The 27,456-nt window shown below is 39.6% G+C and overlaps 1 protein-coding gene across 3 annotated transcripts in view; it reads left to right on the top strand.

The window, feature by feature from the left end:
* The window catches only part of kif19 (kinesin family member 19), a 116,962-nt gene extending 91,878 nt beyond the window's left edge, over nucleotides 1-25,084 (top strand). For all 3 annotated transcript variants that reach the window (XM_069930179.1, XM_069930180.1, XM_069930181.1), the window contains exons 10-21: nucleotides 3,679-3,835; nucleotides 4,687-4,861; nucleotides 7,313-7,511; nucleotides 8,409-8,679; nucleotides 9,689-9,810; nucleotides 13,547-13,713; nucleotides 15,040-15,145; nucleotides 15,668-15,794; nucleotides 17,851-18,272; nucleotides 19,282-19,435; nucleotides 21,206-21,310; nucleotides 24,694-25,084. In XM_069930179.1, the coding sequence (XP_069786280.1) occupies nucleotides 3,679-3,835; nucleotides 4,687-4,861; nucleotides 7,313-7,511; nucleotides 8,409-8,679; nucleotides 9,689-9,810; nucleotides 13,547-13,713; nucleotides 15,040-15,145; nucleotides 15,668-15,794; nucleotides 17,851-18,272; nucleotides 19,282-19,435; nucleotides 21,206-21,310; nucleotides 24,694-24,845 (2,157 nt within the window). In that variant the 3' untranslated portion in view covers nucleotides 24,846-25,084. The remainder of the gene's footprint in view (nucleotides 1-3,678; nucleotides 3,836-4,686; nucleotides 4,862-7,312; nucleotides 7,512-8,408; nucleotides 8,680-9,688; nucleotides 9,811-13,546; nucleotides 13,714-15,039; nucleotides 15,146-15,667; nucleotides 15,795-17,850; nucleotides 18,273-19,281; nucleotides 19,436-21,205; nucleotides 21,311-24,693) is intronic.
* Nucleotides 25,085-27,456: the final 2,372 nt, after the last annotated feature.

Here is a 27,456-nt window from a genome sequence, read left to right on the forward strand (position 1 = left end):
TACACCTGAATTAAGAATAAACAGTTTAAAAGACAAAAAATACTGTACTGTACTTACACTGAACAAACTTCACTTGCATGAATATATAAACCTTAAAGCATTTTACTTTATTTTCAGTCACAATCTTTGAAAACATTTAACCATTGCTACATCTGCAGGTTCCTCTCCCTCCACAGAGCTGCCTAGAAGACAAACAATAACATTATAGATAATTAACAACTCCCCCGCCCAAATTTTACAGATAAAGCCTATGCCTAGGGTGACTCTTACTAAGCAGGGATAAGGAGACACTTTAAGAGAGTTACCCCAACGGCGAGCGGCATCAACCAGCTCTTCATCCTGAGAGGCACCATTGCTGTTTCACGCAACTTTATTCAAACTGATGCTATGAGCAAAACACGACCAAGGTACACCACTGGCAGAATATTTGCTGTCATCTTCACCAAAGGTTTATATGTGTAACGTGATCGATAGTACTCAGAGACTTGTGTGGAGCACAAACAGGCTTTTATTAGCTTACAATTAATGGCTGGTATCTACAATGGTCTTCAGGTAAATTGGAGGTAAGGCGGGAAAACAGGGTTTATATCGGGAACGATGGGGTGGAGCCAAGAGGAGGGGCTGGTCATCTAATCTACCCATAGACAATGAATTCCAGTTCACTGCAATGTGTTACTTCAGAGAACATTTACTTTTACAATTTTAAAATTACATATTTTTTACCTATTAATTTATTCTAATTTCTTGCAACTTTTTTTGCCGGTTGCTTAAGGCTGCCGGTTGTTTGAACTCTGGATACCAGGGATTTTCCTGCATAAGAGCTGAATCTACAACCAGACAAAGGGCAGGATGAAAGAATTCATGCCAGTATGAAGGCCTCGGAGTCACGTCAATGGTGGTATTTAAGCTTCTGATTCAGAGGGTCTAAGATGATTACGTAAGCTTGGATCCTCCACTGACTGGTGAGCAAATGAGCTGATTAGTCAACTGTCCCTGGGCTAGAGTAGTTCCAGTCAGAGTGTTCCCCCGCTGATGGACAAGGACCAGGTCAGACTCACTAACTGTCAATGGTGTCATTTAAGTTGAACATTGCAAATGATTTTGATATTCATAAGCATTTAAATATTGAAAGAAATCTATTGAGGATTCATGACTCCAAAAAATATTTAAAAAGTCAAATAGAAAGGTCTACTTACCATTCTTGTGGTCCCTGTCCCTTTTCATTCACCTCAGTGAGACTACAGTACTTACCACAGCTTACCACAGATCAGCAGTAAATTCCTATTCTAGAGTTTGGAAATTTAAGGAAGTCGGCATGACATCTTTGTGATAGATTATAGATCAGTTTTGGGGAGATAAATTGGGGCAGGTTTTTTAGTGTAGGTTACATATAAACACTTTAAAACAGATCTTATTTAAAATACTGGAGCTCTGCTCATGCTCGACAGGCTGGCTCCAAGATCCTTTGCAAAAGCTTTGGAGAGTGCCCAAGAGACTTCACTAATGGATTGTTGCTCATAAAAAGGCAACAGATAAAATAACTCATGGGAGCCGCAGGATGTCTGGAGTTGAACTTCCTGTTCTAAGAGGGTCATGTGGTTTTGCAAGCAGAGAGAGTAAAACAGGCTTTCTCTCAGAGAGAGAGGGAGAGAAATCAGTACTGCAGTTTTACAGTCAGCAGCAGTAGCTGGAACTGGAACAGGACAAGCTGGCAAGCTTGTGGAAAATGCCATTTGGAAGAGTGCTTAGTTCAGCCCGGTCAAAGCTCTTGTGGTTCATATAAGAGGAGAGGATTGGCTGCCTAATGTTTCCCTTGAAATAAGGGAAACAAAAAGGAACTCTGTGGTGACCTGAAAGAAAGAGATTATCATCTGGAAAACCCTGATGGGGAAAGTTTCTTTTGGCAAGACACAGAGGTGGCTGGTTACAAGGAATCAGTTGTGGGTGTCTAGCGAACAACAAATCTCTATGAAAACCGACAAGAACCTTCCTGAGTGGTAACCATTTACCTTTCAAGCACCAAAGCCTGGTGAACTTCATAAATGTTAAATTCTATGCACAGTATAAGAATTGCCTGCAACCAGTGAACTTGGAGGAGTGGAGAAGTGAGATTGGACTATGAATTAAAGAACTTTTCTAAACTTACACATTATATACACGTGCGCTTAGAATTAGAAAAGGGTTAAGTTAGGTTAAGTAAGTTAATAGTAATGAGTTAAAGTTTGATCATGTTTTCATGAACAAAACAAAAGCAACTTTTGTTTAAGTAACCATTCGTCTTGGTGAATATCAATTGCTGCTGGGTTTTGGGGTCCTCTGAGCTCGTAACAATAGTTTGTCGGAGACTTCTTCAGGTTGGTCTGGTTGGCTGCTGAATGCAGTGTTAGCCTGGGGTAGAATGTACACAGTGACCAGGATGAGAGCAGAAAACTCCCTTGGCAGATAGAATGGATGACACTTAATCGCCAGATGTTCTAGGTCAGGGGAACAGGACAGGGATATAACCGCTTGTTCACTATGACGATGATGAAGCAAATGTTGCTGCTTCTATCTTTACCTGATACAGCTTCCTGGTCCTCATGGTGCAGGGTGCACCCCTAGGGTTACTCTCTTTTGCTTCTCTCTCTGACTAGATCTGACGGTAAGAACTGTAAGAGGCACTTAGGCAATTCCTGGAGGTGGTGAATCTGTCTGCCTTCCAGCAGGCAAAAAGAAATTTCATGTAATACGACACTGTTTTATTGCTATGATAATAAATAGAATCTTGAAAGGAGCTCAAAAAATCAGATGCCTCTCCCGTTCTTTTGCTTTTTTCTATCATGTAATTAGATGATCATTTTCTAAAATTCACATGCATTCTTCCAAGTCATTTTATCACTAGTATTGAGATTGTAGAAGTACACCATAGTGAAAGACATGAAGCATAGAAGTCACAAATGCAAAATGAGGAGCTAGTATTCGGTTCTTTTGGTAAGTTGACTGGAATAAAATAGCAGCTTTATAGAATGTTTCTTGTTCTCTGTTCTGAAGTACTTTTCCATTAACAACACTTGTAATGGCAATGCAAATTCACAGCATGTCCTTTAATAATGGAGAGAGCTTACAGTATCTAACAAATGAATAATTGAGGGATTGATAGTTACTACATTTAAAATCAAACTATTTCCAGGATTCTAGCCTTGACTGTGCGGACAGGAGTTAACATTTCATACAATCAATGAAGCTTTCAGAGTGGAAGTAGCAGATTATCTCTTTGCTTCAGCTTTGTTTGAAATTTCTTTTTGAGACTTTTGCCAAATTCAGATGAGCATTTTATAGCCATTTTTCAATGTTTTCCTCACACAGAACAAACTTGTGCAAAAAAAAATAAAAAGCAGTGATTTACCACAAAAACAAACAATTATATGAATTTGAGCCGTAAAATCCTTGTTGTCTGGAATTCGAACAACAGGCAAAAAAAAAATCATGGAAAATAATAGGTAAAAATGCTAAAGTTTAAAATTTGGGCCATCTCAAGTAACTGGCAAATTCAGTGAATCCGGCATCAATCCATCCCTGTAGGTGCCTGATACCAGGGCTTTTAATATACAAGAGGAACTCATTTATTATAGATACAGTACTTGGAGCTACATTACTGAGGAAAAGTTGTCCTAATGTGATGCTTATTTCATTTACCAGGTAAAGCGCAATTTGATGAATGTGTCCTATCATATAGCTCAATATACCAATATCATCTCTGATCTACGCAGTGAAATCCATCGTCTGAAGAAGAAGATAGATGCACAACGGATACAACAAACAAAAAATGATAAAGCTGATATACGCAATGTTCAAGGTGAATGGTAGATCTGAGTCTTATCTGAAATTGTAAGCCAGTATACTGCTCATTCACCTGTAATCTATCTGCTCATTATGTACAATGGAATGTCCCATCTAAATTCTCATTTTAAACATAAATGTAATTCGTATATATGTGAAATATCGATAGCAATTACCCTCTGGTCCTATGGAGATAGGTTCTTGATTAGTAAGGGTTACAGGGAGAAGGCAGGAGAAAGTGGTTGTAGTAAATCAGCCATCTTGAAATGGCAGGGCAGACTCAATGGGCCGAATAGCCTAATTCCTCTCCTATATCTTAAGGTCTAACACTGTTGCCAATTTTGCATTAGAAGTGATTTGCTGTCTGTCAGTGTTAGTGCAATGAATTAGGAAAAAACAGATGTAAACAGGCAATTCATTTTTTGTTTTAACCACCATGCAGACACATGTCAAGTCGAGATAAAATGTGGTGATTTTCAGCCAGCACTTTATGGGGAATTATGAGCACCATCTCCAAATACATATTGTGATCTGTGGAAATGTGGGCCCTTATTTTCACTGGGTGCCAGGTTTTTAGCCACGCAGGATACTTAAATTCTTAGACCCTTTTTGACTATTGTTGAACACTGCCCCCCCCCCCGCCCCCCCAATTTGTTCAGGACATCCACTGGCCATGCATAAAGAACAGGCAAGTTTTCCAAGTGCCCTTTAGGAGCAGAGAATATCTCAAATCTGACGATGAGCTTGTAAGCATCAGATTATCTGTTAAAATGGAGACTAATGGTCATGGATATTACTTTCACAAGATTGGTTCTTCACAAGTTTCAGTGCGAAAAAAAATCTTTTATTTCATTTTGGCTCTTTTAGCTGAGGTTCAGTTTCATTCCTCTCGGTATGATAGAAGAGAGATGGAGACACTCCGTGAACATTTGCTCACTGCCTTTCGCGAACAGATGGAGATACGACGCAATCTCTTGGAGCTGGACAGCAGTAACATGCAGATTCAAGTAGACACATCCAGAAACTTGTTAACTATTGCAGAGTGAGTACATGTTGTAGTTTCCTGTTTGCTCACTCCACAGAAATGACTAGCCTAACAGAAGCAAGTACAGTAAAATCCCTAGTATCCAGAATTCAAGTAAACGGCAACCCAAGCAACCGGGGGAAAAAAAGAATAAATGAATTAATCGATCGAAGTCAATAAAAGTAAATAAAATTTCAAATAAAAGCTTAAAATTGTAAATGTTCTGTGAAGCAACACACAACCCCTTGGTGAAGATGGGAGAAAACAGAGCGTCCCCATCATGCTCCGCTCACAGCAGCTGTTTGAATAAAGTTGTGTTTGAATAAAATGGTGAAGGCCTCTCCCAAATGTCTCCCTATCCCTGCCTACTTTGAGTCTATATTAGTATATTATTAAGTATATTAGTGAAGCTTTATCTGTAAAACATGGGACTGGGGATTAATTATGATGGTGGCACGGTTATCGTAGCGGTTACCACAATGCTGTTACAGCAACAGTGACCAGGGTTTAAATTTAAATTTTGTAAGTTACAGGAATCAACTGATTAAAGTGAACTTTACATAATTAAGGACTACAACACTGATTTTTTTCAAATTACCTGTACTTTACAATTTGCACTGTTTTGTTTTTTAAAGTTTATTTTTAATACAGGTGCATTAGTTAGGCATTGTAAGAGTGAGTCTCAGGCAACCAGAAAATTTGCATATCTGGCACCCGCAATCCCCCGTAGGTGCTGGATACCAGAGATTTACAAGATAAGTAAATTTAAATTTTTAAAATTTGGACATGCAGCACGACAATGGGCCCTTTCGGTCCATGAGCTCTTGTCGTCCAATTACACCCAGTTGACCTGTAACCCCAGGTTTTGAAGGATGAGAGGAAACTGAAACTGGAGTTGACCTGCACAGACACAGAGAGAACGTACAAATTCCTAGGGCAGCACAGTTAGCGTAGTGGTTAGCACAGCACTGTTACAGAGCCAGCGATCTGAACAGGGGTTTGAATCTCGGCTGTCTATAAGGAGTTGGTACGTTCTCCCTATGTCTGCATGGTTTTCCCCCGGGGGCTCTGGTTTCCTCCCAACGTTCGAAACGTACCTACCAATGTAGGTTAATTGGGTACAATTGGGCAGCAAGGGCTCGTGGGCCAAGGTGGCCTGTTACTGTATGTTTAAATTTAAATTTAAAAAATTAAAATCCTCACAGACAGCGCTGGATTCAAACATGGGTTTGCTGGCGCTGTAACAGCGTTGCACTAATCGCTACCTGACCGTGCTGCCCAGTGGAGAAGACAAATGACAAAACCATCTTTCTGATCTTGATAAGTTCAACAAGTTATAAATTATAATACGTCATAGCCTTTGAAATAAGCAACAATTATGATAACATTAATTTTAAAACCTTTGATGTCAATGGTAGCTCATTGTTATTGTCCTGTTATTGTCCTGCGGACATATATATAAAATTAATCAGTTGCATTTGATGGCAGTAAAAATAGGAGAAATTTTATGCTGCAGGCAATTACATTCCAATTCAGTGACGAAGGAGATAATTACATATTGAACCTTACATCGTATTATAGTCATGGATTTAATTGCATCAAATATCTTTCATCTTGCATTGGAGATACATCTCCTCCTGAGTTTTCACACTGTGTGAACATTGGGTCAGCAGTGATTGGAATTGTTACAGTTCTGTCCTCAGTGACTGGGCTGGTAGCCACCAGTGTATGGGGTCTTAATTGATGAGTGATTTGCCACTCAAAGTCACACCACACACATTGAAGCAAACCTTACTCAGAGTCAACACCTTGAGGTGGGAAAAGGATGTGTTTTTCCAAGTGAATGGTACATAGAATTTAAGAAAAGGCGAGACTGGGAGGATGGAATGTTAACGTCTCATCGTTACTGAAATGTAATATTTATTTTGCTTTCCTTCCAAGATAAAGAAACATTACAAGAACCAAAGATAATTATTTGATGGTACACTAATCAAAATATACTGTGATTATCAGAGTCAAACACAAAAATCTACTGATGCTGGGGCTCAAGTGTAATTCACAAATGTGCTGGATTTTACAAAGGGAAACCAATGTTTCATACGTACCTGATGAAGGGCTCTGGCCCGAAATGTTGGTTACCCTTTACTTCATATGGATGCTGCATGACCTGGTGAGATTCTCCAGCACATCTGTGTATTGCATATGTAATTTTTAAATTAAATTAACATGTTTAATTTTTTAAATTTAGAAATACAGCACAGAACCTTTCAGCCCACAAGCCTGTGTTGTCCAATTACACCCAATTAACCTACAACTTCTGGTACATTTTGAAGGGTGGGAGGAAACCAGAGCCCCTGGGGAAAATCCAGATATACAAGGGGAGAATGTGCAAACTCCTTGCAGACAGTGTCAGATTGCAACAGTGTTATACTAACTGCCACGCTAACCATCAAATGCTTCTTCCTGTAGCTGGGTTCAGGAAAAGGCTCGGCGAGCTAGAAAATGGAGAGAAGAAAATCGAAAGGAGGTGTATAATAAGGAAGACAGTGAGAAGGATTCAGACACGGGAGATGACCAGTCGGATGTCATGGAACCCACAGAGGTGACTGTTGCCCGAGAGAATATTGCTGCACTTGTGGCTGAGCAGAAGAAATTAAAGTGGCAGAAGGTAATTGGGGAGCACAATTGCTCCGATCAGGTGTAGCCAAGGGAATTTAAACTTGACGCATTAGGAGGAGAACATGAAACACACATTGGACTAGATTGTGCTTGATCTAGTGAACTCCTGCATGATTCTCAAAACCAGGCCAACTCTGTGGCTCTTCGGGTCAAAGAAAGCTCTCGCCTTCACTGTTGTAGCCTTATGACCAAGTGGGCAGTCCACCAGGGTCACATTAGCCCCAGGCAGATGATCATGAGCCCCTGTGCTTGGTTTACCTGATGGCCTTTTGACAGCTCATGCATGTTTGCCAATGCATTTGATTATTAGAAGGCTTTAAAACTATTTTAATGTCTCTGATAATTAGAGGCATTTCACAACAGTTGAAATAAATTTAACGTTAAATATATCTTTAAAAAATCTAAAAATATTACATTGACCAGTTTAAAAAAAAATAATTGAACACCTTTATCTGCCATTCTTATTTATCTTTAAATTCAGGTTGGTGATTCCCACGAATCGCCTAATGCTGCACACGTTTATGGAGAGGAACAAAATTAACTTTTTAGGCCCAAGATGAAGAGTATTTCTACCATTTTCTGTATCTAATTCAGATTTTTGACATCTGTAGAATTTTGCTTCTGCATTGTTTAACAGATATGTTTCATTCCCTGCATTATTGTCTTAAAGCCTCTCAAACCATAATTTTATTTGCTGTACAAAGGTTGCCTGTAAAAAGTGTTTCCTCCTGAGATCCACAACTTTAAAATCTCTGGAGCATGTTTACCAAAGATCATTAATTTGGTTCCTTGAAGACAGTGTGACACATATTTATACTTGAAAATCTGCTGATCTATCTATGGCACATTCCTACGTCTAAACAATTCCCTTCTAATCTCTCTTTAGAATGAGTTGGAGAAGCAATTCACAGATATTCGTTCACGAGCTCATAAGTTGGAGGAGCTCCTTCCGAGGCAGATCAGCAGTGAGCAGCAGCGAGAGGTTCTCAGCTTACTCTGTAAGGTGCATGAACTGGAAGTTGAGAATACAGAAATGCAGTCCATTGCATTACTAAAAGATAACGTCATACGCCAGACAGACTACGTTATCCAACGCTTTGAGCAACACAGGCAGCTGTGTGCGGAAATTATTCAACAACAACGGCAGATCATAGATGGTATAGTGAGACTTTTTGCCTGTGGTTCTTATTTAATAAAACCCCTGGTATCCAGCACCCACAGGGATTGATAGATGCCAGATAAGTGAGTTTTCTGCTTCCTTGAGACTCACTCTTACAATGCCTAACTAATACACCTGCATTAAGAATAAACAGTTTAAAAGACAAAAATACTAGACTTGCACTAAACAAATTTCACTTACACGAATATATAAACCTTAAAGCATCTTACTTTATTTTCAGTCACAATCTTTGAAAACATTTAACCATTGCAGCATCTGACCCATAGAAATGAACAATAACATCACAGTTAACAGCCCCCCCACCCCCCGTTTACAGATAGAGCTTTACTAATATACTTAATAATATATTAATAAAGATAAAGCCTCTTACTAAGCAGGGATAAGGAGACACTTTAAGAGAGTCACCTCAATGGTGAGCGGCATCAGCCAACTCTTCATCCTGGGTGACGCCTTTTTATTCAAACTTTATTCAAGCAGCTGTTATGAGCAAAGCCCAAAAAAAGGCCCTCCGCTGGCTAAATATTTGCTCCCGTCTTCTCCAAAGGTCTATGTGTTTCTTCAGAGAATATATAAACTTTTTTTATTTAAAATTTTTATATATTCTTATTCATTCTATTCTTTTATTTATTTATTTTCCTTGAAATTTTTTTTGCCAGTTGCATGAAATCTGGATAATGGGTTTTACTGTACTTTGTGTTAACACTTAATTGTGTGTGTGTGTGTGTGTGTGTGTGTGTGTGTGTGTGTGTGTGTGCTTGCATGTACACCTGGATGTCCCTATCAACACAATGCATAAAAATATAAATGAGTTAGAAATTCCTAACATTGTTACTTTGATTTTTCAATTCATCGCCTGCACTGACAGTGATTTTTTTTCTATTTATTCAATTGGGAACATCCTGTCAAAGCATCTTTTGCTTCAGATTTTAACTGTATCAAAAATGTGACCTTGTGTCTGAAGTATTTGATGTATTGTCTCTGGACAGATCATAATCTACTGGTTCCATCACAGTTGGATGAACTATATGAAATGTATCTGCGTGAGTTGGAGGAGGGTTACCTAGATCGGATTGTAGCTATGCATGCTGTCACAACAAGAACCTTGAAGGTACAGCATAATTCAGTAATTTCCCTGTTTTACACTTTGGGACCACTTTGGAAACCTCCTATGTGGGAGCCACATTAACTGAATTAACATATTTCTAATCATTTCTTCATGGTTCTTCTCTCAAACTTTATTTTTATTTCACACTAATAATTTTATCTCCTTCAAAGCCTGTTTCTCTCTTACTATTTTCCTTTCTTGCCTTCACTATTTTCTCTCTTCTTTCCTTTCCATTTCAATCCCACTTTCTGCTTTCTCCCCTCCCTCACCTCGCTCTCCATTCTCTCTCCCTCTCCCTTCATTTTCTTTCATCACCCCCTCTCCTCCTCTTCCTCACTTTCTTTCCCTCCCTCCCCCTCTCTTCCTTTCTCCCTTTTCCCCCTCTTCACCCTCTCTTCAAGTTGAGTCAAGTTTATTGTCGTCTGATTGTACAAGTACAACCCAATGAAACACCATTCTCCGGTCCTCAGTGCTCAACATGCAGACACACAACCAGTCATAACACACATACAGGCAAACAATACATACACAAGACAAGTATTTAATCTTTACAAATAAATAAATAAATGTTGTTTCATGAATATGAAAGTCTCGGATGGTTAGGTGAGCAGTTCCTTTGGTCGTTCAGCAAATTCACTGCCTGTGGGATAAAGCTGTTCCTCAGCCTGATGGTGCTGGCTCTGATCCTCCTGTATCTCTTTCCTGATGGGAGCAGCTGAAAGATGCTGTGTGCAGGGTGGAAGGGGTCCTCAAAGATTTTGTGCACCTTCTCCAACAATCCCAGTAGATTACATTGATGGGGGAGAGGGAGACTCCAGTGATCTTTTCTACCATCCATGTGGTCCTGTGGATTGACCTCCGATCCATTTCTTTGCAGCAACTATGAAAATCTATCTACAAAAGTGAAAACAGTGACACCTGGTGGACAGGTTAAAAACTGCACAGGGATAACTGATAAGCCAGCATTATACATTTAACAAGGAAAATTCATACCTGCAGGAGACACTATAACACATCAATTGCCTTCTGGCTTTTGTTCCTTTCTGCTCCTTTGCTCCTAAGCTTGCAATATAATAGAATTTACACTATGAAATCTTACCATCGCTACATGGTCACATGACCAGCACAGGGCAATGGCACCAAACACGTTAAATAAAAACGTCCATAAAACTTAGATTAACGGCCAAAACAATGCAAAACCAGTGGTAAAATGTAATAATATTACCAATAAACATACATCAAGACCGACAGCATGAACAATTCATTTTCCAAAGAAACCAATAAAGTAGCCCAGCAACAACTCTCCCCGCACTTAGCCTTCACGGTCAACTAACAATGTGAGGAACAGGAGGGGAAGGGCTTAGGAGGTACAGAAGAGGCATTGCACCACAAAAATTGTTCCCACCAGAAACATTAAAATAACAGTAAATACAATGGAGATAAAATTCACAAATACAGAATTAGGAATAAATGTTATTAAAATGCATTTTTAACTCTGTTACGTTAGCACCAGAAAATGTGGGTCCCTGACAGGAAAATGGAAAAGTTCATGAAATATAATGACGATTATAAACTGGATTAATACATGATAAATCTACATACCAACAATGGTTCCAGTGGATCAACTATAGTAATGTCGACTGTAAAATGTCAAAAGCATTCCATGGATGGGAAATGGGAAATGAAAAAAAATTGCTGGGATATATTTGATTTTTAAAATTTAGACATGCAGCATGGTAACAGTCCCTTTCGGCCCATGAGCCCGAGCACCCAATTCACCGCCATCCTGGTACGTTTTGAAGGGTAGAACTTATAAACCCCTTGGAGACAATGTCAGATTTGAACCCCAGTGGCTGGTGTTGTAAGAGCTTGGCACTAACTGTGAAGCCTTGTAATGGACCTGTACCAGTGTGCTGAGAAAATAAAATATGATGGAAAGAATCCACATGTATCCAAGATCGGGAACTAGTGTGACAAGTTGGTTGGAGTTGTTTTGAGGCTGCAACTTGCTGGGGAGATTTTTTTTTAAAGTGGATCAGTGGGTTTACAAAAGGGATTTCATAAATTACTATCCAAGAAGATCTTATTCACATTTTTGGCTCATGAGTTTGGATGTTAAGATATATTGAGGACTGAATAATAGACATCGACAGAAAATGAGAATATAATGGTAATTTTCAGGAAGGCAACCTCTAATGAATCTTCTTTGGTTCATTGTAGTTGTGCTACACTGTCAGGATGTCTTGATAGGTGATCTGTGCTCCTCTGGTACCTAGTCAATATTGTAGCAAGGACATGATAGAGTGGTGTTTTAAATAATTCAAGTGTTTAAGGCATCACTGAAATGAGTATAAACCCAGCTTCCTTTTACTTGTGCCATGAGGGAACTAGAGATCATTATTCCAGCACACAGACACCATTCATGCCAGAGCTCGAAGTCTCTATAATTGTATGCTGGAAACAAAATAGTTTTGTTTGACTTTTGAGATGATGGTTTATTATTCACAGGATTTGAACAGCTTGCAACACAGATGAGACAGTGAAACAAATAACAAAATTTGGATTTCCCAGATATTTATTTAGATTGAATATCCCTTCTGTTACAGATCAAGGGTATACCAATGAAAAATGGCTTGGGGGGTTGCCATCACAGTCTGTCCATCCACTCTGTACTCCTTCGGTAGTGATGGATAGCCTCACACATTCAACAGTAAAATCCCAATAATTAGGCATCTCACTGGTCAGAAATCCTGATGGCCCAGCATCAGGCCAGGAACATGAACAGGGAGCCCAGAACAAAAGCAGGTGTGCAGCCAGAGCCAGGCATCCGAGATGTGTTTGGGAGCTGGGTTTCGTTTTCAGGAACTTTGGTGGGTTAGTGGCAAGAGCCAGACTCCAGGGTGCTTGCATATTTGGCACGACATTTAAACTCACCACGTCTTGAAATGATTATTACACTACTACATAAAATTTTTTAAAAGATAAAATAAAAGTGAGTTTGGCTCTTAACAGGAGTAATATCAACAGTCCAGAAAATCCCCTAGAGTGGCACCACCAAAGCCCTAAAGGTGCCAAATTATCGGAGTTTTACTCCAAAACCATTTCCAATTGAACAGTAAGTGTCGCTCACACTGCCATCGTAGATGCACACTTTTCATGCCAGATGGGACACAGGCCAACTCCTCTAGGGGTCAAATGATGAGAGCTTCACAGCCAAGTGTTTCTCTTTACAGATCAATAGCTCTCATGTTGTTCTCAGGGTCAAAACAACGGAAATCACTTCTCATGATACTGTAATGTCACACATACCATTCTCAATAGAGCAACTGAACAATGTTTTATTAAAACAACGCTATGTTTAAATCAGAAAGCCCAATAATTTACTTTGCAATCATTAATTAAAAATGCAAAATAACACTTAGGGTATCCAGCAGCCTCACTTGAAAATTAAGAGCATTATTATAATTACACCACTCAAGAAGCATATTTGGTTTCCTGTATAATGAGGCAGTTTTATTCAAATAGCAGGTGGACACAAGGATAGAAAGTTTCCTAAGCATGTTAATCAGAGGACTGACTTGGACAAGTCCACTGGATCCATTAATATACGTCGTTCGGCCACAAAGCTCAAATAAGTTATTATAAAATCAGGGACCATTTTCTTCTTTGATGAATGGATTATTTATATTTGGGAGGAACTTTATAGATCATTATTCACATCGTCGATTTGATTCTCCAGGATGGCTCAGTCATTCATGTGGCCCAGAAGCTAAAGGTGGGAGAGCTGGTCCAGGATGTGGACTCTGATCAGGAGAGCGTGAGAACAGTTGGGTCTGAGAAACCTTATCCTTGGCAAAAGACTTACAAAGATGCATCATTACCACCACTGGTTCCAGAGGCAGAAAGGTAATTTGAAGGCGACAGAGGGAATATTAAAAGTCAAGCTGGAGGTCATTAACTCTTCTGGTACAAAGGTTTTTCTCAGAGTGATGCGAGTGGTTTAAAATGAGTTACATTTATATTGTTACTAATGATCTCCGGCTGGTGTGAGGGGGCACATCGGTTTCTGAAAAGATGAATCCATTATCACAGAACTGGCTAGATCTTTGTCGGCAACTCCCTTCAAGATAAACATTGTTAGTCGCATTCATAGTGACCCAAAATCTAGCCCAACCGCTGTCCAGTCATATTCAACAAGTGGGGTTTCAAGTCTGTAGCCTGTACACATGACATGGAGTTTATCCTTGATTATTCAAAAATAGATCCAGAGGACCTGATGACTGAAATGAAAATTGCTGAGAGTTAAATGTAGAACAAACCTTGTTAATAACTTGTTAGGATATAGAACAGTACAAGCCCTTCAGCCCATGATGTTGTGCTGACCTATATAAACCTACTCCACATCAGGATAATCCTTCCCAACCTCACAGCTCATACCCTTCTATTCTCTTTCAACAGAACATTTAGAATTCAGCTTTATTAAAGTAATAATTGTGGAAGCTAATAATCGCAGTTCAATCAGAACAATCTTGGTTTTTTTTTAGTAGATTAGTTGGTTTTTTTAATATAATATGAATGTTTCTTTATCTCTGTTTTTGTTAGGAGAATTATTTCCAATGTGTCACATTTTCACCCTCTGGAATTTATATTTGATACTTATACTCTGTAGATTTGGACAGACTATTTTAATTGGGTTATTTCTATTCTTATATATTATGTGTATATTATGAAATGTTAATAAAAAGATTGAAAAAGAAAGCACAATCTTTCCCATTGGCAGGAATAGTTTGAATTAAGGCTGATTTTCAAAGAAAGATCAAGGTATTTCTGTAACCACACCACAATATAATGTGTGCAAACATTCTGTCCCACCACTTCCTCCCCACAAGTACCCATTACATATACACCATATAATTAGGTCATTGTGACATTTCCTTTCATGACTATACTTTGTTTCTCCACTATGTGTCCCAAACTATCAATTATAGAAGTATGAGAAAGAATGTTCTTTGAAAGTGGATATTGAGTGCATGTTATCATTATCGTCCCATTGTTTAGTATAGGTTTCCGTACAATTTAGGGTTGACTTTCAATTTGGTATTTTCTCCTTTTTATACAAAGATGGGCACGGTTCATCTGTACTTTTAGCCCAGAGAGCTTTGAAACCTGGTAAACATTTATCCCCAGTATAATTCTTTCCTTTTTTTCACTTCTGCCCTATTGATTTACCAGTGACAACAACCGGGTGTTTAAAACCAGCCCACTTGCTCAGCAGAGAAAGAATTCAACAGTGATGACGCCTCCTCCAATCCACGTGAACGGTCTGCTTAACCAAGAGGTAAGCACAAGTCGACATCAGAATCTGAAGGCCAGTACCTCTCATATCTTTATTTGCAGAAAACTATTTAAATCTAGCAAATGCCAAGAGGATTTTAAATTGATGTTAACGGGATTTCTATGGGGTATTCCAGGAATTAATTCATTATGTTGTCCAAAAATATGACCATCCCTTTTACACAAGCACCAGATTTGTGAAGTGGTTGTTATTACAGAAACAGCCCTGATATGCTCTTGTTCATGATCAAATCTACTTACACATTACCGTCAGCAGGTAGGAAACATACCTGTGCATTACATGACCCTTGTGCAATTCAGTGTTCCACGGACTGTGCAGTTTCACACTGTTCATCTTGGCTTTTGCTTAACCCATATGCCCTGCATTTTTTCTCTGAAGGAGCATTAAACTGAACCCTCCCCCCACCCCCTCTTAAATTGATACTCTCATTATAGACTCTCACAAAAGGCAAACAGGAAGCTCCTTAATTTTGCTTTAACTGTGCCATAACGTGTCTTTCTTCAGGCACATCAGCAAGAGAGTTTGGTGAGCTTCAGTGAAATGAGTAGTGACAGCAGCCATTTAAACTCGTCGCCTGACAGCAGTGAGAACTTTACAGACAATCAGCACCCCCAAGCAGAGTTCCTGAAAGGTAGGGGGATTCACAGCTGAATGTTGTCACCGTTTAAGTGCTTTAACCATTCTTTCTCAGCTGGCGCTGCGACCACGGGAGAGGCTCCACCTCTCCCCACACCTCCTCCCTCAAGACCATTCGGGGCCCCAAACGGTCCTTCAAACCAAAACATTTTCACTTGTGAATCTGTAGAGGCTGTCTACTGTATCCGGTGTGGTCTCCTCTACATTGGAGAGACTGGGTGGAGAGACTTTGTTGAGCATCTCAGCTCTGTTGCCGCAATATCATGGATCTCCCACTGACCACCTATTTCAATTCCCCATCCTATTTCCTTGCTGACATGTCTGTCCACTTTTTTCATGCTCTCCCAGACTGAGACCACCTGCCTATTGGAGGAACAACACTGAATGTTCCGTCTGGGCACCATCCAACCAGATGGCATTAACATCGACTTCTCCGGTTTCTGTAAACCCACCCCTTCTTCTACCTGTCGCCTTTTCCCCAGCTCCCTTTCTCCCTCTTCCCCTTTCCCACTGTCTCACAGAGCCAAAATCAATTCTCACCTTTCCTCTTCTCCTATCCAATTCATACCTTTTGATCTGGACTCTTCCCCTTCCCTTTCTCGCTCTCCAGTCTTTATTCAGACACCTTCCTGTTTTGCTTGTCCTGGATCTTGATGAAGGGCTCAGGTCTGAAATGTCTGTATCTTTACCTCCTATGAACGCTGCAAGACTGGCTGAGTTCCTCCAGCATTTCTGTGAGTTTTTACTCGATCACAGCATCTGTAGTCTTTCGAGTTCCACTGGCGTCATAGCATGTTCGTTACCTCCTTTCCGAGACTCAAGAGTTCCTTACGCCCAGTCCAGTTCAAAGATCCTTCTTTAGGCAAACACTTAGCTGTTCTACCACCAAAAATGAGCAGAGGTTCAGGGAAGGAAGTCAGGGAGAGCTACTGTGAGCAACCCACCAGTGATTATATTTGTGAGGCAATTTCTTTCAGGGATCTTGGGTGCCTTCTTTTGAAAGCGCCACCCATGGCAAGTTGTGTGCCTGGAAAATTGCCTGATTTGTGCACCTTCCTGCCACTGCTTCACTGAATTAAAACGAGTAGCAATAGATTCAATTTAAATAAGATAGCCAAAGGCAGAGTATGGAGCAGAGGATTGGTACCCACTGCCTCTCCAATATGCATCTCATTGCTGGTTCTCCTGACATGATGTAGTTCTTCATTTAATATTCTGAATATTATGTCTCTTTTCAGTTTGGTGGTTGTACTTTCTGGTGCTTCTCTGAGCACCCTCAAATGCAAAACAGTTTAAATTTCTAGGGTGGCAGAAGCTGCTCTTTCTGTCAGGCAAGTTGGCCCCAACAACCCAATCTGTCTGCGCAAAGATTCTCGTTCTGAATCAACAAAGAATGAATATTCAGCCTTTAAGATCTCTGAATCTGATCGTCACCTGATATGCAGGGCACGTTAAATGTGATGTAAATTGGAAGTACTGCCATGATGAAACGAGAAGAGGGGTTGAGATTAATAGTAAAAACACAATGCTGGAGAAACTCAGCAAGTCAAATAGTGTAAAGATAAAGATACATAACCGATATTTTGGGCTTGAGCCCTTCATCACGGTATCTGCAGACTTTCATGTTTTACCCTTTTAGATTCATAGTACTGGTTTGATGCTCAAAGGACCTTATGGACAATACGTTGGCTTTTAAGTGGAACTGTGGGGCGCATAGCAACTAATTTCTCCACAACGTGCCCCCACAATCAATAATGTGGAAGTGACTAGATCCTCCACCAGTTGTCAGTGATTATTGTGGCCAGTGGCCTGCTCTTCTTTGTTCAAGGACTGTGTTTTATATCTGAACAAATGGATGGGGTTTCAGCCCAAAGGGCATCACCTCTGATGTGTTCCTGCTCACTGGGAATCAGTGTCGATGTTCATGCTCCTGTTTCTGGATGGGATTTGAACACTTAATCTGATTAATCAGGAGACTGAGCCAGTCTGATGAATTATAATTACCCTCTATGTCCACACAACTGATTAACGGAGTTCTTTTTTTTTAACAGAACGCAAGCAAATATTGACAGGCACCAAGAACATTGCAGTAAAAGCAGCAAGCCGGCGCTCAAAAGCATTGGGAAGGGACAACCGACTGCACATCCTGGAACCTATGGAAGAGAAAGCAATTATTTCACTGCATTCAATGAGTGAAACAGAAGAGTCATATTATAGAGACAGGCCTAAGCCATCATTGACACTGTATAGAAACCAGCAAGGCCAGATTATAAAGCATGCAGCAAGTGAGGACAATCTATTCAGGAGCACAGGCGAAACTGTCAACCATGTTCAACACAATCAGGAAGATACCCCAAAGAGCTGGTCTCAATCCTACAAAAAGGAAAACAAAAAGACAAGTAAAAGAGAAGAAATATTGGAAGCTAAAAGGAAGAAAAGAAGGTCAAGATCTTTTGAGGTCAATGGCCAAGGGGTTGGTATTTTGTTTAACAGTTGTCGCTACGCTGTTACAGCACCACTGACTGGGGTTCAAATCTGGCACTATCTGTAAGGAGTTTGTATGTTCTCTCCGTGTCTGCATGGATTTCCTCTGGGTGGTCCAGTTTCCTCCCACTCTTCCAAACAAAATGTACCAGGGTCAGTTGGGTGTAATTGGGTGGCACGGGCATATGGGCTGGAAGAGCCTGTCACTGCGCTGTATGTCTACATTTAAATTTAAATTTTAACAAAATTTAGAAGAGTGAATTAAAATGTAATCATAATTCAAACTTTTAAGTAAATGTTTTTATTGCAAAAACTTCTGTTGAAATGAAATGGAATCAGTCATGATTTAAATTGAACAAGCCCAGATGCAGAATTATGCCCTTAAACTTGAACTATTTATTCTAATTAATGGTATAAAAGGATATCATCAACATATCGCAAAACACGCTCTGAACAAATTGTACTAAATTCTGAACCAAATTAGGAAAGCTTGATATTTTATGTCTTGGATTTTTTGTTAATTTTGTGGTCAATTGAAAAAATTTTGTGCAATCAACATTTCAAAGGTATCTCTGAACACAGAGTGAGGTGTAACTTGGGACCCATTTCCATGGTAACAGTGCACATGATTTTTTGAGCTTGGTCAACAAATGTTAAAGGTACAGATTTTGCATAAACTGCTACTTTTAAAATACCCCTGAAAGGAGATTATTTCATGTAAATGCTATGTGGAAAATTTCTTGATCATTTTGTTTTGTTCTTAGTTGAGCCCTGGGTTTAAATATATTTTCTTCCTTTCTCTTAAATCCGACACTTGATTTTTAATGCATATTAAGGTCAGAGCAAATTATTTTGCCTGATATAGGCAACAGTTAATTGATGCACAATTTTGTTTCTTACAGTCTAATCTCATTGCTGGAATTATTTTTTTCTATATCTTGTTATGTGCTTTATATCCTCTATTGATTCAGTTGCATAATTTTCTCCATTTTTCCCAGTTACCCAATATTAAGAATATTTCATCTCGATTCCAACCACTGGAGAGTATTTCAGATAATAGATTTAACATCAATGGCCAATCTCAGTTACGGACACTTGGAAAAGCAACACTTGTGCCTGGGAAGGTAAAATTCCCAGTCAGCCATTACGCAGGTATGTTGTATAATCACTTTTAAGGATTACTGTACTCCCAAAACGGACACTCTATCCTGCCACGGACAGAGTTCAGGTTCAAATTCAAGTGTATTTATCATCCGATTGTACAAGTACAACCTGATGAAACAGTGTTCTTGGTGTCCTTTATGCAACACACACACACAAATAAAGATACGTATGCACAGTACTCTTATACAGATGTTCAAATAAATATTGTTGTTAAATATGAGCCACGGAGGGTTTGTATGAGCAATTCATCAGTCATTCAGCAGTTTCACTGTCTGTGGGAAGAAGCTGTTTCTCAGCCTGGTGGTTCTGGCTCTGATACATTTTAAAATGGTGAAAATAGATTGAAATAATTGAATAAAAATGTAAAATCCAAACTTTAAAATAAGATAAATTACATACAGTGCTTTTGTCTATCAGAAGAACAATCCCCATTTAATTGAATAGTATCCCTCGTTATTTACCAATTTGAGCTGGTGTAGGGCTGGTGTGCCGTACATCTGGACCTTCTCCACAAAGTCACTGCTGTGCCATTGGACCTGATGTTGAATCTTAGAGTTCCTGAATTTCTGACAGTTAATGGTTTGCTTTGGAATTGACAGAAATTAGTCAGCATGGTTCAGCATATTGATTTTAAATTTACACTTTTCAATATTTTAAAGAAAGAGGTGTTTTAGTACATAAACATTACAGCAGAGTGAAGGCTCTTCAACCCATACTGTTGAGCCAAGCCTTTAATGCTGGAAAACTGGCCAAGTTCTTTTTTTTACTGGGATTATATACATCTGCAATATTGTATAAAGGTCTGGTCCTCTGACCAAAGGAAGGATATGCTTGAAATAAAGACGGACCAGATTGATTCCTGGTCTGGATGAATTGTGCAATGTAAAGAGATGACCAGATTGGGCCTTTACTCTCTTCAGTTAAGAAGAATGTCTCAGTGAAATATATAACGTTTGTGCAGGCCTTAGGTTCAGAGATGTCGTTCCTCCTGGCTAAAATATCTAAAACTAAATTTTGTCCTTCATGACTGAAATGAAAGTAATAATTTTTTGGAATTCTCATCTATGCAATTCCCTGCTCTCTTTGTGAATTTGGTCATTCCATCAAAACAGGTTGATATTAAGGGATAATCAATTGATGTTCAGTTTGCAAAGTTAAGTGGCATTGAATTAGAGGATTAGCCATGATCTTATTGAACGAGGAGAACAGGTGTGAGAGACTGGCTTAGGTTCCTTTGTTCTGCTACTTGTTCAACACCTTATCTTGTCGAGGACAAAGAGAGAAAAAGATGGAGAGAAAGCATTCTCTGCTATGTGCTGGATATCGCACAGGCATAACTAATTCTGTGAAGAGCTGTCACCCCCAATGTTACATAAACAATAGATACAATACAAAAAAACCTTTCTGTTCTCCAATGCATTCCATACCCATTCAACCCATAAAGCAGTCATCCAAATAAATATTTGTGAACTATTAGAATTTGGTCAAGCTAATTTAGTCTGGTCACTAAACATGCAATTAAACCAAGGCTCATCCATGTTGACAGAAAAGGTTCCTTGACACTAAGTCAAAAACCAGCTGGAGAGCTAATATTTGTCCCTCTTTCTTGAATTAAATCAAGTTATAAATCTTAGTGGTTTTCCAACAGCCAACTCTGTGTGATGATATATTTTGTTTACTTTTTAAAAATGCTGCGCATCATTTTAAAAATCTAATTAAAAGATACGTACTAATTTAAAAACCTTGTCCTTTGTATAGGTGAAAGTGACCTTCAAACGTTGGAGGTGGTTTGTACACCACCCAGCACCGTCTACCAGAAAAATTGTAATGGGAGAGGGCTGGTTGTACAGAAGAAGATCAGAGGTGAAAGTACAAAGTTGTCATGTGATCACCTTGAATTCACAATTGAGCTTGTGTCCTGGATTGAATGTACTTTGCTGTATATCTTTCAAACTGATGGTGGATGTTTGGAAATCACTTAGTAATGTGGTTCTACTTAAGAATTTTTAAGGGGTGATCATCGATGCATTATTTTGCAGTCTCTGAACAGACAGATGAACAATGAAAAAAATAACAGATCCTATTAGGTGCAATGCACAAACATGTTAGAGAACCTCAGCAAATTAAAGGGGTGATCCTAAGTAGGGAAGTGACAGTCAAGAGCAACATGCAAATAGATGGCTCAATTCAAACAAAGGAAGGTCTGCTTTTATGCTAATAATTTAAATTCAGAAGTAGAGAGAGCAATCTGGAGGCCAAGAGGCCTAATAGCAGACTGAGAACTGCCAATCTGGTCAGATAATATTGTATGTGAGTCGAGCAGTGTTTGCCATTACTCATTATTGGTCCATCTTAATTAGTATTTAAATAGTTGAGCACGACATTGAAAGGAATGAAGGCAGATAACATGATTTTTAATATCAATATTTTAAATTATATTTATATATTGATACGGTGTGGTTACTGTAGCTGTTCAAACTGATTAAGGAATTAAATATTACTATGAGCAAACGTGAGATGAAGATTTAGAATCTGGGTCAAGAAAAGAGATTAAATTGAATTTTCTCATTCAAGAGATAACAGAGAAAGTAAAGTCGTTGGACTTTACAACGTAAAGACAAATTACAATGAAACCTGAGAGAAGGAACTTAGCAAAAAGAGGAGTTTTTATCTAATGAGATGAACATATTTACCCATTTACAATTAATATTTAGTCCCTAACCACAATATTCTTGCATAATATGTCAATATAAATGAGTGAAACTTTTTCAATTTAGATTTTTTTTAAATTTAGACAAATAGCACAGTAGCAGGCTGTTCCAGCCCGTAAGTACGTGACGTCCGGTTACACCCACAACCCTATTTGTTTTGAAGGGTGGAGAAAGCTGAAGCACTCAGAGGAAACCAATCCAGACAAGGGGAAAATGTGCAAAGTCCTTACAGACAGAGCTGGATTCGAACCCAAGTCGCCAGCGCTATAACAGTGTTGCACTAACTGCTACACTAACCCTGCCCCCTCATATTCAAAATATACAAATGTTGCTGCTCAACAAAGAATAATTGATCTCAGAAGAGTGTTTCACCATTCACCACCAGATACAGTGTAAATAAATAAAAGCTGTTCTGCCTTGAGATGGATGAACTGCTTTCTTTCTCTATGTGGAGTGGTAGTGTTTGTCTTGAATTGCCAAACACATGAACAACTGCCACAAAAATATGCAATACACAAAAGTGCTGGAGAAACTCAGCAAGTCATGCAGCTTCGATAGGAAGTAAAAGGCAGCCAACTTTCAGGTCTGGGCCTTTGTCAGGAACAATCTATCTGACACGTACCTGACGAAGGACCCAGGCCTTAAACGGTGTCTACCTTTAATGTATATTTCTCCCAAACATTATGGAGGGCAGTGTATTTACCGTGGGACTACATTGTAGAGTTGGGGGCAAAGGATAATGTATGGCTCATTTGCCTCAGACATGGCAGAGAAAATGTATGTTGACAAAGATTCTTTCAGGTATGTGGCTATTAGAGTACCTAATACGTACTTACTTTCAGACAAATTCTGCCAACGTCTAGGTACCTCTAATGTCAGGACATTGGCACATCGACACCAGCTGGATCTGTTCCTTTGCAGATAATAATAACATATGCCGATCCCATAGTGCAGTCTGTGAAATCACCTTTTAGTCAAGATGCAATAATTGAAGCTTTTCCTTTCAAATCAGCGAATTTGTTTCTCCATCAGCATTAGTCATGCCGCCCACTTATGCAAGTATTGTGTTTGGAAAAGTATTAGGTTTGGTGGGTTCACAGAGATGAATCTGGACACAAGTGTTACAATCAAAGGTAACTTTATTGAACACATGGGAAACATAGGGGAAGATGTCAAACAATGCTGATTTACTCTATTACTTCATAGCTATATAGATATTCACATCAGACCTAGGTTGGACTCTGATACCGGTGGCCGCTTATCTTCTACATAATATGAGACAAAAACTATATCAGTATAAGCATGTACATTGGACTCCAATACCGGTGGCTGCTTACCTTCACTCTCCCACACGTGTACACACTTCAAAGACGGACTTTCAAACACACTCATGATTCCCTGTACAAATACAGGGTGAGGCTGTCTGCAAGCAGTGCTACAGCTCAACTCAGTGTAGTGCACACCTTAACTGTGACTGCTCCAATGATGTCCACAGTAGTGACCAAGAGGCAAAGAGAGAGAAAGGTGGCACGTGTTGATGTTTATACTGTTCTGAGCTGGGCCTCTGGCCAGGGATAACGTTGAATCATTTAAATGAGCCAACAACAAAGTGTGCATCAAGGTGGCCGGAGTCCCACCTTGATTAGCAGGTGATGCGACGTCTCTCCAGGTTTAAGACAGGGAGGTCATGTGATCCTCTACAATCCACAATATTCCAGACTGAGTGGCCACATGTTCCTCCACAATCCTCATATAACAGCATGAAACAACAATTCCTGAATTCCACTGAACAAGAGCTCTCTGGTAATCCCTTACAGTGTTCAGAAGTGATTTCATATAATAGGTTTGATATCAATGGCCAATTGGTGCAGGACCCAGCTGCCTCAGAAGTCAAAAGCCCTCCTTGCATTTGTCACATGGAGAAGTTCTAAGACTACCTCCTGAAAATCCTGTTTTTAATCTTTTTAGTTCCCTTTCTTGCAGGAAATTATGATACAAGCAGGCAGCCTCACCTCAGTGGCGTACAGAGGTCTATCCTGAACATTTGGTCACGGTGCAATTCTTAAAGTACTAATATTACATAAACTGCATATGGGAAAATACAAGCACTCTATATACTTTGTTCCAAAGTTTTCCTGATACATGGGTCAATGGACCAATCTTCCAGACATGGTCTGATGCTGGTTCCTTTGATATGGAACTTACATCTTCATTATGACCAAATAGTATCCGGGTTTTCTTGTGTCAAGTCACCATTGGCTTTTACCATATGTGGTATTGGTCTGACACAGGTTTCAATACTTGGTGATGGTTAGTCTTTGTCACTGGCACCTCTATGGTAGTTTTATCTCTTCTTCCTGCTTCTGGTTTCTGTGTTCTGTAGATAATATTGGTACATTCATTTTTTGAATTCTGTGACTGTGGTGACTGCTTACAACCTTAAAGAGGTAGTCACTCAATGTTAAGTGCATTGCAAGTAAGAGTATTTTTAATTGAGCAAAGCTGAACTAAATATACTTTTTTGTTAAATTACAGGTCCAAATAATTTTGCCCCAGATGTGGCTAGTGCAACTTCTGTGTTCAATCAGCCTGGAAACTTCAAGAAGACTGTTAAACGTAACCCTCAACCACATTTTAACTACATAGTGACAAATGGAAAGAATGATGCCAGATCTAAGAAACACTAATTAAGTGAAAGATAAAATTTGATGTGAATTGTGTTGAAAATGTAGAGGAAGATTATGGTGGAGGGGAAATAAAACAAATCTTGTGGACGGATAAAACAGACTACTATATATCACAGAAAACAGCGCAAAACATCATTGAGGTCACAAATACGAGATTCATTTTTTTTAACTGTTAACGTGTTATATTTATCTAAATCAGTGCATAGACTTGTTTTTGTTATAAATGTATTTTGAGAAAAGGGATTGTTTTGTGTTTTGCTTCTATTCAAATAAGTGAAGGAATTCCAAGCTTTGCAATGTTTGTCCTTTTCCCAGTTTAAAAGAAGGCTTGGTGCCAAATACCTACCGTTATTGGACTCTCTGGGTGTTCTTAAATCAGGATGCAAAAGATTCTTTATTTTGCGATGATGTAATAGTTTAAAATGTGGATAAGACATGCATTGACTTCAAACAACACACAGAGTAAACTAAATAACCTTTTTTTTTAAAACCAGTCTGTGAATATATGAATGTTCTCTTTTAAAGCAAGGGCATGTACATGCCTTAAATGTTGCATTTTGCATTAAAAAGATATGAACATATATCTCAACAGCAGGTACATGTCACTTGTGTAGCAGGTACTTTCAGCACAGACTGATGGTATCTGAGTATTCATCCTATAGACACACTTTTTGTTAAGTTTCTACTAATTAATTTCAAATCATATGATTCTGAAGAAATTGGCAACAAGTTCAATTGTTTTAATTTTCCTTTAGCGTTTAGTTCCTGCACGTTTTCATAAACTTTAAATTAGTGAAAACCATGTGGTCAACTTGATCATAAAATTATATAATTTATTGGCAATAATGCTCCATTTTAGTCGGCTACAAAAGCTTCGTCAAGTGGAACAAGTTTGTTTGTGCCATATTTATATGTTTGTTTTCTGTCTGTACGTTAAGAAGCAGTTGACCTATCTAAATCAGCTAAGGAATTATAATAACGGGTTCAAGATTCAATATCTTCTTTCTTTGGCTTGGCTTCGCGGACGAAGATTTATGGAGGGGTAAATGTCCACTTGTTTGTGGCTGACAAGTCCGATGCGGGACAGGCAGACACGGTTGCAGCGGTTGCAAGGGAAAATTGGTGGGTTGGGGTTGGGTGTTGGGTTTTTCCTCCTTTGTCTTTTGTCATTGAGGTGGGCCCTGCAGTCTTCTTCAAAGGAGGTTGCTGCCCGCCGAACTGTGAGGCGCCAAGATGCACAGTTTGAGGCGATATCAGCCCACTGGCGGTGGTCAATGTGGCAGGCACCAAGAGATTTCCTTAGGCAGTCCTTGTACCTCTTCTTTGGTGCACCTCTGTCTCGGTGGCCAGTGGAGAGCTCACCATATAACACGATCTTGGGAAGGCGATGGTCCTCCATTCTGGAGACGTGACCTACCCAGCGCAGTTGGATCTTCAGCAGCGTGGATTCGATGCTGTCAGCCTCTGCCATCTTGAGTACTTCGATGTTGGAGATGAAGTTGCTCCAATGAATGTTGAGGATGGAGCAGAGACAACGCTGGTGGAAGCGTTGTAGGAGCCGTAGATGATGCCGGTAAAGGACCCATGATTCGGAGCCGAACAGGAGTGTGGGTATGACAACAGCTCTGTATACGCTAATCTTTGTGAGGTTTTTCAGTTGGTTGTTTTTCCAAACTCTTTTGTGTAGTCTTCCAAAGGCGCTATTTGCCTTGGCGAGTCTGTTGTCTATCTCGTTGTCGATCCTTGCATCCGATGAAATGGTGCAGCCGAGATAGGTAAACTGGTTGACCGTTTTGAGTTTTGTGTGCCCGATGGAGATGTGGGGGGCTGGTAGTCATGGTGGGGAGCTGGCTGATGGAGGACCTCAGTTTTCTTCAGGCTGACTTCCAGGCCAAACATTTTGGCAGTTTCCGCAAAACAGGACATCAATCGCTGAAGAGCTGGCTCTGAATGGGCAACTAAAGCGGCATCGTCTGCAAAGAGTAGTTCACGGACAAGTTGCTCTTGTGTCTTGGTGTGAGCTTGCAGGTGCCTCAGATTGAAGAGACTGCCATCCGTGCGGTACCGGATGTAAACAGCGTCTTCATTGTTGAGGTCTTTCATGGCTTGTTTCAGCATCATGCTGAAGAAGATTGAAAAGAGGGTTGGTGCAAGAACGCAGCCTTGCTTCACACCATTGTTAATGGAGAAGGGTTCAGAGAGCTCATTGCTGTATCTGACCCGACCTTGTTGGTTTTCGTGCAGTTGGATAACCACGTTGAGGAACTTTGGGGGGCATCCGAGGCACTCTAGTATTTGCCAAAGCCCTTTCCTACTCATGGTGTCGAAGGCTTTGGTGAGGTCAACAAAGGTGATGTAGAGTCCTTTGTTTTGTTCTCTGCACTTTTCTTCGAGCTGTCTGAGGGCAAAGACCATGTCAGTAGTTCCTCTGTTTGCGCGAAAGCCACACTCTGATTTGGGGAGAACATTTTCGGCGACACTCGGTATTATTCTATTTAGGAGAATCCTAGCGAAGATTTTGCCTGCAATGGAGAACAGCGTGATTCCCCTGTAGTTTGAGCAGTCTGATTTCTCGCTTTTGTTTTTGTACAGGGTGATGATGATGGCATCA

Source organism: Narcine bancroftii, chromosome 3, assembly GCF_036971445.1.
Source record: "Narcine bancroftii isolate sNarBan1 chromosome 3, sNarBan1.hap1, whole genome shotgun sequence".
Lineage (NCBI taxonomy): Eukaryota > Metazoa > Chordata > Chondrichthyes > Torpediniformes > Narcinidae > Narcine > Narcine bancroftii.